We start from the raw sequence: 12443 nt of genomic DNA on the forward strand, positions 1-12443 counted from the left end.
GTGACAGAGAATGAGATGGTTGGATGGCATCATCAATTCAATGGACATGAATTTGAGCAAACTCCAGGAGATGGTGAAGGACAGGGAAGCTTGGCATGCTGCAGTCCATGGGTTGCAAAGAGTCAGACACAACTTAGCAACTGAACTGAACTGAACTTGGGCTCTCAACCTTTCTTATCACAGACATACTTATGAGTCATACATTCCACCGCCTTTACCTCTGCTGCTTTTAATCACGTTTCTCTCTCCTCTCTGGACAATCCAGTCTGTTCACATTCCTCTTAAAAGGAGGAGACCAAGACTAAGCTCACAAGACCAAGACTAAGCCCATCCCCAAAATGAGGACTATTTTTGGCTCATCTAAAACATCCTGACTTTGCCATGCTAAACTTGTCATTCCTCCCATGCCTTTGCAAATGCTGCTACTTTGTCTGGAAAGACTTGATCCTTCAAAACCTAGTCGCTCCTAAGCCCTCACTCCTGATCCAAGATACAGGGTCTCTGTACTAAAGATGCAGCTCTAAAAACTGGAAAGCAGAAATAAATAATAAACGGATAATCTACATTCTCCTCATATCCTTTATATATTTGGATTGGCCAAAAAGGTCACTCGGGTTTTACATAAGAACTTATGGAAAAACCCAAACAAACTTTTTGACCAGCCCACTATCTTTATCTTAAAACATAAGAATACCAGAGAGATTTTAAAGTTGGGATTTAGAATTAGACAGACTTGAACTTGAGTTCTAGCCCAGCTACTTTCTGCCTATGAAATCTTGATTATAGTTACCTAACCTGTTCCAGACTCAACTTTCTCACTCTAAGTGGGAATAATAAAAAAGACCTACTTCACTGAGTCACTGGGAGGATCTAATAAGATTAAAGAAGGTAACACATAAAATGTTTAGCATAGAACCCGAAATTGAAACTTCCAATAAATGCTATTATCATTAAAATGAACACCACGAAGATTCAAAAACCTTCAGGAATTTTCTATTGGGCTATAACATAAAATCTAAATAGTGCCAATCTGGCCTCCTTCTGCTACTGTACCCACTACCCATCCCATTCCCTTCACTATGCCCAAAATGTCCTACCATTTCCCAAATTTACTATATCCTTCATGCCACTGTGACTTTCGTTGACTATGTCTTTGTCTAGAATGCTCTCCCCATCCCTACCAAACCTGCCTGGGTTGTTCCCACAACACCACATCCCCCACACCCTTCAAAACTCAGCTCAAATATCAGCTCCCTTACAATGCCCTCCCAAGTTCTCTGATGCAGTTTATTATTTTTTTCAATTTTCAGATAATATTTAGCATATAGTGCTACTCAAGCATACATACCACTGTCTGTACTCAATTTGTAAAGATAATTTCCTCCATTAAATAGAAGTAACTTAAGGGCAAAATTCAGAGGAAGAGAAGCAAAGAGAGACTGAGAGAAAGAGGTGGACAGGTCACCAAAGTTCTCATATAGCAACAAAGTGTGCTTATTAGTCCCTCACTCTCCTCCTTTCCCATTTTTATAGTATTTTCAACATTTTTAAGCCTCCTAGACACCTATCTTTCCTTTGCACTGATTCAGGAAAAACAGCCTAAATGACCACGTCTAGACTATAGCTGGTATCTACTGAAGGAGAAAAATCACACCGTTGCACAAATAGTTACCATAAGAAACTCATGAATTCCATCACAGCTAAGCCTTTAATGAGGCAAGATGACTTTTTTTTTTAATTATCTAGATTTTTTTTTTTTTTTTTGCCACACTGCACAGCATGTGGGATCTTAGTTCCCTGACCAGGGATCAAACACACACTCCCTGCCCAGAGTCTTAAGCACTGGACCACCAGGGAAGTCCCAAGTTATGACGACTCTTTCACCAGCCTTGGTCAGCTCCTCTGACTCCTCAAACTTTGCCATTATCTTTTATCCCCTGTACAACCTATAAACACCTCATTCTCAAAAGAAAACATCTCTCTTCTTCAAGAAACTTGAAGCAGTACAAACTGCTTAGTCACACACCTTCCTGTGTCTGTACCCATGCCTACCTCCAATCTGAAAGGGTGTGGTGTCCCTTTTTCTATGCAAGGTCAAGCCCTTCTTCTCTGCCTGAATTCCTCCCTTCCAAGCCCTGCTCCAGAAAAAAAACAAACAAAAACAAAAACCCTCTCAATATCTTCAGCTTACCCCTTTCAAGAAGGGCGGTCTCTTCCCTCAGCCTCTAAAAACATAGGAGTCTCTCTCATCTATATAAACAAATATATAACTATTGTTACAGTATTACAGTTTCCTTAACCCTGTCATACTATTCATTACCAACCACTGCCCTCTCTTTCCTAAGCCAAGTTTGTGCAAGAGTTCTCTACATCTAACATCTCCCTTTCTTTCCTGCCTATCCACTCCTGGACCCCTACAGCACAACCTGGACTCCACTACCACTTTTAATAAAAGGTAGTATTGTCTTAAACCTGAAAAATCCAAGGGATCAAAACTGACTTTTCTCTCCTGACTTTACTGGCTCCCTCTGCAAGAGTGACCATTTGCTCCATGACCTTCTCTGTCTCAAAGTTTCCAGGATGATACTCTCATTCATTCACTCATTCTTCAAACATAGATTTATTGAGCATCTGTTTTGTGCCACCCTCTGAGTTTGAGATTAAATGTGAGCAAAATACATATACTCCCTGTTTTGGAGTTTAAAATGCAGCAGAAGGGGACTTCCCTGGTGGTCCAATGGCTACAACTCCACACTCTGGGGTTTGATCCCTGATTGCCCCACTCCAGTACTTCTGCCTGGAAAATCCCATGGACAGAGGAGCCTGGTAGGCTGCAGTCCATGGGGTCTCTAAGAGTCAGACATGACTGAGCAAGTTCACTTTCACTTTCACTTTCATGCATTGGAGAAGGAAATGGCAACCCGCTCCAGTGTTCTTGCCTGGAGAATCTCAGGGACGGGGGAGCCTGGTGGGCTATCGTCTATGGGGTCGCACAGAGTCGGACATGACTTAAGCGACTTAGCAGCAGCAGCAGCAGGAAACTAAATCCCACGAGCTGCAACAAAACATCTCACATGCCACAACTAAGACCAAGTATAGCCAAATAAACAAATATTTTTTTAATGTAGCAGAAGTTCAATATACTAATCAAATAATCATAAAGACAAATGTATAATTACAAACTCTGATAAGCACTACATGGAAAAGACAAAGAGAGTGCTATGAGAACTATATCAGTTTGACAGGGGAGTAGGGAGTGGTTAATGAAAGTTTCCCTGAAAAGGAAAATTAATTTTGGGTTGAGTTCTGAAGAAAGGGTAACAACGTGAGGAGACTGGGAGCATTCCAGGCAGAGAATTCTGCATATGCAAAGGTCCTGTGCCAGAAAGAGGACAGTCAGTCAGGGAACAGAAAGAAAAGCAGAATGGCAACAACACAAAAGCACAAGAGAGAAGAATGAGACGTGACTAGGAGGTAAACTGAAACCAGATTAGGCAGGACGTTAGAGATTTGGGTCCTTATTCTCCGAGTAATGGGAAGTCGTGCTTTCAAAGTGGAAAATACTTAAGTATGGGACGGAGTGAGAAGGGGCATGATGAAGTTTGCATTTTTAAAACATCACTCTAGGGAAGACACTTAGAGTGAGCCAAGAGTATATATAAAGAAATAACCTAAGAAGCTACTTAAATAGTCAAAGGGGGAAATAAGGAAAGCTTGAACTAACTTGGTGGCAGTGGACATGGAGAGAACTCAGAAGACAACAGTACTTACAACGTAAAACCAGCAAGAGCTGGTGACAGGTCATATGTGAAATGTTTGGGGAAGAGAAATGTCAAGGGTAACTCCCAAGTTTATGTCTTGGTGATACCATTCACTGACACAGGGAAGACTAGAAAAGTACCAGGCTCGGCAGGATAGAAAATGAGTTTGATTTTGGATAAGTTTAAGGTGACTTTGAGATATCCAAGGGATAATATCAGGGGCTGGGGGTGGGGAGGCAGTTGATTTAGGGCAGGGGTCAGCAAACTATGGACCATGGGCCAAATCTAGCCCACATCAAGCTTTTTTTAATCATCAATTTGCTTTATTTATTAGGATTGCAAAATGGTTATATTCTATACTATTCTCTACATTCTTTTTTAAAAACTTTTATTGTTGATTTACAATGTTGTGCTAGTTTCTGCTGTACAGCAAAGCAAATCAGTTATACGTATCAGATCAGATCAGATCAGATCAGATCAGTTGCTCAGTCGTGTCCAACTCTTTGCGACCCCATGAATCGCAGCACGCCAGGCCTCCCTGTCCATCACCAACTCCCAGAGTTCACTCAGACTCACGTCCATCGAGTCAGTGATGCCATCCAGCCATCTCATCCTCTGTCGTCCCCTTCTCCTCCTGCCCCCAATCCCTCCCAGCATCAGAGTCTTCTCCAATGAGTCAACTCTTCACATGAGGTGGCCAAAGTACTGGAGTTTCAGCTTTAGCATCATTCCTTCCAAAGAACACCCAGGGCTGATCTCCTTAGAATGGACTGGTTGGATCTCCTTGCAGGTATTTATTTTTTTAGATTCTTTTCCCACATAGGTCATTACAGAATATTTATTAGATTTCCCCGTGATACCCAGTAGGTCCTTATTAGTTATCTATTTTATATATAGTAGTGTGTATCATAACATCTTTTTATAGATAAATTTTTATTCAAACACAACCAGCTCCATTTATTTATGTATTGTGTAGGGATCCCTTTGTGCTACTCCAACAAAATTGAATAGTTGCAACAGAGATTATATAGCCTACAAAGCCTAAAATACTATCTGGCCCTTTACAAAAGTTTGCCAATCCTGGTTTATACCAAAGAAGAAATATGGATTAAAGCTATAAAATCAGAATCTCATTAGTCTCCCTCCAACCAAATCTCCACACTGTGTTACATATACATACACACGTACACACTCCACTTCTCTGAGAGTTTCTATCAAATTTCTTTCTAAGGCTCCTTTTTTCCTACCCCATCTCTTAAACATTGGTGTTGCTCAGAGTTCACCCTGAGCCCATGGTCCTGCTTTCAACATGTTCTCTTTAGACAACCTTATCCAGTTTTACAGATTTCACAACCACAAATGATTCCCCAAAGTATGTCGCCTGCCATGACCTGCCTCTGAGTGTCCAACTATTACAGGATATACTCACTTGACTATCACCACCACAGGACTCTAACCTGAAGGTAGTGAACTCTTGTTTGTTACCAGCTCAATACCCATTCCTTTCCTCATCTCCTTTCCTCACGATACCCAGATTTTCTCAGGATATCCACCTTTCCCACATAGCCCAAAAGCTTGCAGGCCTCTGTCAATGTCCAGGCAGGAAACAGAAGGCAGAGTCAGCTAAGACTTTAAAAAGTGTATGGGCCACTTTTCAGAGGGACTTTTCTCAGGGTCAGGGTCAGGTCTAACTCTTATCCATCTTTCTCAGGGTCAGATCCCCAACGAAGGCACAAAGTCTTTACCACTCCAGTCCTGAGGGGCAAAGAGAGGAAATGGTGTTACTGCAGCCTGGTAAGAGGTGGATGTGTGGCCCATTTGACAGAAGCTGTATCCACAGCCACTATCAACCATGGCACCATGACAGGGAGGGAGTATGGAAGAAAAATGTCTTTCTCCTCCTGCCTTCCAATCTCCTGCCAATGCCTCCCATTGACCAAATCTAATTGGAAGCCAGAGGACGGGAGCCTGGATGATGTAGTTTATAGGTTAGCTTTCCGGGGAGTAGGAAAAACAGAGAAGAAAAGTGAATGGATTTGGTGAGAGAACAGCAAATTAAGAATAAATAGACCCTACTTACTCCCAGCTTCCCTGGTGGCTCAGAGGTTAAACGTCTGCCTGCAATGTGGGAAACCTGGGTTCAATCCCTCGGTTGGGAAGATCCCGTGGAGAAGGAAATGGCAACCCACTCTAGTATTCTTGCCTGGAGAATCCCATGGATGGAGGAGCCTGGTGGGCTACAGTCCACAGGGTCGCAAAGAGTGGGACACGACTGAGCTACTTAACTTTCACTTTTCACTTTAACTTTCACTTCCAGCTCTGGATGGTGCCTCAGACTGGCCTAAACCAATCATTACATCCAGAGGTGTGCTGGTGAAAAACTAAAAATAGAAAACCCAAGTGTGTAGGGTTTCACAATTTCTGTGGTACAGATACTCCCACCATGGCCATTTTCAAGCTACAAATGGCAAAGTCTGTGAATGCGAGTTAGGAAGACACATGCATGATCAACTCTTGAAAGCCAGTAGGAACTAGATCCAGCACACCATCCTCCTGACCACAGAGATATACCTGGGGTCAACATGGGATTTAGGTTAATCTAATCAAATTTGTTTGGAAAATTACTTAATACCGCCATCCCTTGTTTATGTTTCTATGTCTGGAATTTTTCCTTACTCTCTTTCTCTACTGTTGTTGTGTTAGTAGCTCAGTCCTGTCCAACTCTTTGGGACCCCATGGACTGGGGCCTGCCAGGTTCTGACCGTGGGATTTCCCAGGCAAGAATACTGGAGTGGGTTGCCATTTCCTTCTCCAGGGGATCTTCCCAACCCAGGGAGCAAACCTGGGTCTCCTGCATTGCAGACAGATTCTTTACCATTTGAGCCACCAGGGAAGCTCCATTTTCTATTCTTCAAGACCTAACTCTTATCTGTCTTTTAAGATTTAATTTTTGAGACACCTCCAGTAAGTCTTCCCTGTATCATCTTAGCAGATTAAGGGCACCTCCTCTGTGATGTCATGGTTTCTAGTGCATTTTGCTTAGTACTAGATTCTAAAATAATCTGTTGACTTGTCTGTCTGATTCAATAGATCCTAAACTCATCCAAATGGAACCTAGCATATTATGGATGCTCAGTAATATTTATTCAATGGAAAAAACCAAGAGTTTCCCTTTACAAAATGAAAATTGCTATAAAGTAAGCATAAAAATGACAAGTTCTGAGCAAATTTTGATTACTGAATTATAGTAAGCACACCTTCAATAAAACTACCTACTAGAAACTTTCTTCTTTATAGAAGCTCCATTTCCATGAACATAATTTTGCCACAAAGCGATCAATATGTAAAGTCACTTTCAGTTCAGTTCAGTCACTCAGTCGTGTCCAACTCTTTGTGACCCCATGAACTGCAGCACGCCAGGCCTTACTGAACTTTAAACACTAGATAAGCAGGTCTTCAATGTATAGTTACAGAAAAGTAACCATCTTATCCATGGTGAACTAAACAAACCTACACTAACATTGGTTCCCCTGGAGGAGAAGGGAGAAAGCCTGAAAGGAGGCATGAGGAAAGTTTCTGGAAAGTCAGTAACAACCTGCATCCTGATTTTGGCTCTGGTTAGCTAACCAGGCATGCTCAGTTTCTCAAAATTCACTACGCTGTACACTTATGACAAGGGCACTTTCCTCTACATGTTTTACTGAAATTAAAAGTATTCTAAAATCACTGGATATAAAATAATTCATCTCTTCCACTCAAAAAAAAAATGAGAAAAAAAACATCCATCCAAAGTTACATTCATTCAGAAACTTTCACCCTAGGCCTAATGTGCTAATGGATATTTATCTTTTCCCCAGAAAGAAAAGGGTTTTCCAGGTGGTACTAGTGGTAAAGAAATTGCCTGCCAGTGCAGGAGACATGAGATGCTGATTCAATCTCTGGGTCGGGAAGATCCCCAGGAGGAAGGCGTGGCAATCCACTCCAGTATTCTTGCCTGGAAAATCCCATGGAGAGGAGCCTGGCATGCTACAGTCCATAGGATTCCAGAGTCGGACATGACTGAAGTGACTTAGGACACATGCAGAGGGAAAAGCATTTTGCCAGGTAAAAATAGCCAACAGAAGTAATATATAAATTAAAAAATTTTTTTAATCTGGGAAGAAAACAAGAAAATCATATTTAAGCATACGTAATTTTATACATGGAAGAAATGGGGGGAAATTATAAAACTCCCAATTTTATACACCCAATTTTCCAAAATACAAATCTGTCAAACTTTGATTCATAAAATTGTACACTTAGATGGAAAAGAGAAAAGTGTAAGCTCTAGGAGTCTTAATCCACTGGTTCTACATATTTGGGCTTCCTTGGTGGCTCAGACAGTAAAGAATCCGCCTGCCAAGCAGGAGACTTCTGTTCAGTCTCTGGGTCGGGAAGATGCACTGGAGAAGGAAATGGCAACCCACTCCAGTATTCTTGCCTGGAGAATCCCATAGACAGAGGAGCCTGGTAGGCTATTAACAGTCCATGGGGTCGCAAACAGTCGAACACGACTAAGCAACTAAACATCAACAACAAAAATATGAAAAGGCAAGGCAGATAACTTGGAATGAAACCAAAGTCTATTACCTAATAGACTCAAAAGTAAGACCTCCCAAAAATAGATGAACCTTGAAAACACACTAAGTGAAAAAAAAAAAAACCTAGTTACAAAAGAACACATATTGTACAAGTCCAATTCTATGAAATATCCAGAATAGGCAACCACAGCAGTAGAAAATAAATTGGTGTTTGCCAGGACCAGAGGAGTGGGAAGAATAAGGCATGACTATTAATGACTATGCAGTTTCTCTTTGAGATGATGCAAATGTTATAAAACTGTCGTAATAATTGCACAACTGTAAAAAATACACTTTATTTTTCTTTTTTGGCTGCACTGCACAGCATGCAGAATCTTAGTTCCCTATTGTGCTCGTGCTCAGTCGTGTTCGACCCTTTGTGATCCTATGGGCTTTAGCCCACCAGGCTCCTCTGTCCATGGGATTTTCCAGACAAGAATACTGGAGTGGGGTGCCATTTCCTCCTCCAAGGGATCTTCCCAACCAAGGGATAGAACTTGAGCCTTGCGTCTCCTGCACTGCAGGTAGATTCTTTAGCACTGAACCACCACCAGAGACCAAACCCTGCCACCTGCAGTGGAAGCAAGGAATCCTAACCACTGGACCATCCCCAAATTCCCTGAATGGTACACTTTAAATAGGTAAATCATTTGGCACATGAACTATATCTCAATATATCTGTTTTGGTTTTTCTTTTGCTTTTCAAGGCAAAAGATAAATCAACAAGTATATACAGATCATAAACTCAACTTTGAACACTTGGATTTTTTTGGCCTGCTGAATTGATGGATGTTTTTTAATGTGAAATGACCTCAAGTTTGTGAGATCACCCACCATTTCTAGAATTTTTTTTTCAATAGGTTAATATTTGAACATTTGTGTGAGAGAGAAAGAGGGAGACAGGAAACCAGGATTATTTAGAGTGACAGCAATTCAGCCTAAATAGTATATTGCAAAATAATTTAGCTGAAAAGCTGGGAAGGATCAGGGAGTGTCCTGGCGGCATAAATACTAGTCATCATCAAATAAATAAAAACTCCCTAGCCCTACCTGCTGAGACTTACAACACCTGAAGCCTTTATGTCAAAGGTCCTCTTCAGAAATTCCCACAGGGAAATTTTTTACAAAGTTAACAATTCACTCTAATGCTAGCTCTACTAACATATGATTTCCTGGGGAAGACAAACACATACATACACAAAAATCCAGGAAATAATTGCACCCTAGATGAAGGTAATTAGGTTGACTGAAATTTATGCAACTTGAAAACTGAATGAAAGCAAAACTTATCCAAATTTTAATATTATGTCATAGAGTGAATATTAACTGATGTTTAATTAAAATTTTAACAGAATTGACATTCCCTACCTTCCATTAAAAAAAAAGAAACTTATTAAAATACTAAAGCAGTTGCTTTTCCTCAACAAATGCATCACTATCACGAGATCAAAGCACATCCTTTCTGCGGCTAACAAATGTTTTACTTCCTTGGCCCTGACAATCTCTTACAAAAAATAAAATTGCCAACAATCATGAATTTACTTTCCCAAAATTACTGGGACAAACTGCTGAAGACTAGAACTGTTCTCTCCTAAACAGAAGATAAGGCCCACAAAACCACAGCCGAGTCAACCGTTGATAACTCATCACAAGATAATGCCAGGTGCCCCCAAAATCAGTGCCCTCCGTGTTTCTATCAAGTCGCGCCCTCGCCCCAATACAAGAGTCACGCAAGGTGGTCGAGCTCTCAGGGGCTCGGGAAAACACTGACAAGCAACCGACCCCCTGCTCAGCGGGTGGTAATTCCGAGAACATCCCCCGCCACGGCCTCCCGCTTACTTCCTTCCTTCCCAGAAGCTCAGTGGGGGCTTTCCTCAGACCCCCCACCGGAACCGGAAAAGCGACCATCTTCCCTGAGCCCCCGGCCGGAAGTGTAAGTCGAGCCCGCCGCCGGCTCACTCACCCTGGAAGAACAAGACACCCAGCAGTGGGCACAGAGCGCAGCCACGGCTTCCAGGAACCCCGCTCTGCTGCATCCCGACAGGTCTCCAGAAGTTTGCACACCTTGTTTACGGCTCCCGATAACCACACAGGTAACACCGGAAGTGACGCTTGGGCGGGAGGCCGCGAGAAGACCTAAAATGGCGATTTAAGTTGCCATAGCAACGTGGCTTCTTTCCAGAGCCACACCTGGACTTGCTCACTTCCAGTCAGAGACGCTTAACTCTCAAGTAGGAGTTCATTATTCTCTTTTACTCGAAATGAAGTCGGACAGGCTTTGGAGAATTGACTTTTGTAATGGAATTCTGCAGGACTTTATCGTCTTGATCCTCTGACTCTAAGCCAGAAATCCTTTAACTCCTTACAGATTATTTTATTGAATGCTTTAGGAATAGATTTCTATGCATTTAAGAGTTCACAGGAACCCTGGAGAGTGAGTATACAGGGTCATTCAGTGAATAGATAAATTTGTATTAGGCCTTCGTGGGCAGTTTGTACAAAACTGATTTGTATTTTGTGTGTATGTGTAGCTAATACAGCATCCATCTCAGTACGTACCTAAGTTTAAATTAGGTGTCTGTTAAATTACTGGAGACTCGGGTTCGATCCCTGGGTCTGGAAGTTCCCCTGGAGAAGTAAATGGCAACCCACACCAGTAATCTTGCCTGGGAAATCCCATGGACGGAGGAGCCTGGTAGGCTACAGTCCATGGGGTCGCAAAGAGTCGGACACCACTGAGCGACTTCACTTTCTTTCATTTAAATTACTGCTGACAGTGGCAATGATGAAATCATTACAAAAAGGAGCTGAAGCTTATGCTTCTTTTGGTTGGAAAAGTGAGAAAGTGTTTTCACAGTGCTTGAAGTGCAATGAAGAGGCGGTGTCAGATTCTTCTGAAAAAGAAATGGGATGGTACCTTCCTTTAATAATTAGTCAGTCTATTCTCCTGGAATCTACGCATGTTTAATGAAAGCAAGGGAATGAAAATATGCTTCAGCTTTTGGAATAGTTAATAACTTCACATTTTTCAACTTGCATTTCTTTACCAGACTTGAAAGCTGGTAGTTTTCTCTATTAAGAAGGTAATGTAAGAGTATCAGATGGAATAGATGATACTGTTCCTTCAAAAGAGTCCCCAAACTAAGTAGTTTGTTGTGCTCAATCCTGTTATTCAAAGCAATGTGAAAATTCTGTGGAAATTCATATAGGTTTATTTACCCAGTAGAAACTATTTCTATTATTGACTTCCAGGCTGCTCCTTAGAAAAATTTTCAATAGAGGTAAAATAGATTCCCATCAGTTTTCTGTTACCTGCTATGTAAAAATTTTAGATTTTTGTATAAGCAAATTATTTAATTGTAATGCTTTATTACTGACGGTTATTTACATAGTATTTAAGGCACAATAAAAAATAAATTACAATACAAAAGTTCTCTTTAAGTAGAAGACACTGAACAGTGGGGCTGTATTAACCCTTGAGCATTTAATCAAGACACGGAAACTACAGGTTTTGCTGGAAACAGCTTCCATGAGTTTTTAACTATCTCTTTACTCTTTATCGGAGAAGGCGATGGCACCCCACTCCAGTACTCTTGCATGGAAAATCCCATGGACAGAGGAGCCTGGTAGGCTACAGTCCATGGGGTCGCTAAGAGTCGGACAGCACTGAGCGACTTCACTTTCACTTTTCACTTTCATGCATTGGAGAAGGAAATGGCAACCCACTCCAGTGTTCTTGCCTGGAGAATCCCAGGGATGGGGGAGCCTGGTGGGCTGCCGTCTATGGGGTCGCACAGAGTCGGACACGACTGAAGCGACTTAGCAGCAGCCGCAGTTACTCTTTATCCAGGCCATCTGTTTGAAGAAATATCCACTTACTATATTTTCAAAGGTTGAATGTAGAAGAAAAAAAGAAAATGTGAATGAAAGGTAATAATGGACTTTAAATCTGATTTTTAGTTTCAAAACTGGGTACTGAAACTACTTTTTTAGACAGCATAAAAAGCAAAATGAGACAGGCATGAGAAGCATTTCAAGTTCATAAGTAAATTATACCAGGGTG

At 41.5% G+C, this 12443-nt stretch overlaps 1 protein-coding gene across 1 annotated transcript in view; it reads right to left on the reverse strand.

Annotated features, from left to right (window-relative positions):
* The window catches only part of MPZL3 (myelin protein zero-like 3), a 28218-nt gene extending 17214 nt beyond the window's left edge, over positions 1 to 11004 (reverse strand). Inside the window, 1 exon segment of the mRNA XM_010830412.1 lies at positions 10344 to 11004. Within this exon segment, the coding sequence (XP_010828714.1) occupies positions 10344 to 10416 (73 nt within the window). The 5' untranslated portion in view covers positions 10417 to 11004.
* Positions 11005 to 12443: the final 1439 nt, after the last annotated feature.

The sequence above is a fragment of the Bison bison genome, unplaced genomic scaffold, assembly GCF_000754665.1.
Source record: "Bison bison bison isolate TAMUID 2011002044 unplaced genomic scaffold, Bison_UMD1.0 scf7180017864518, whole genome shotgun sequence".
NCBI lineage: Eukaryota > Metazoa > Chordata > Mammalia > Artiodactyla > Bovidae > Bison > Bison bison.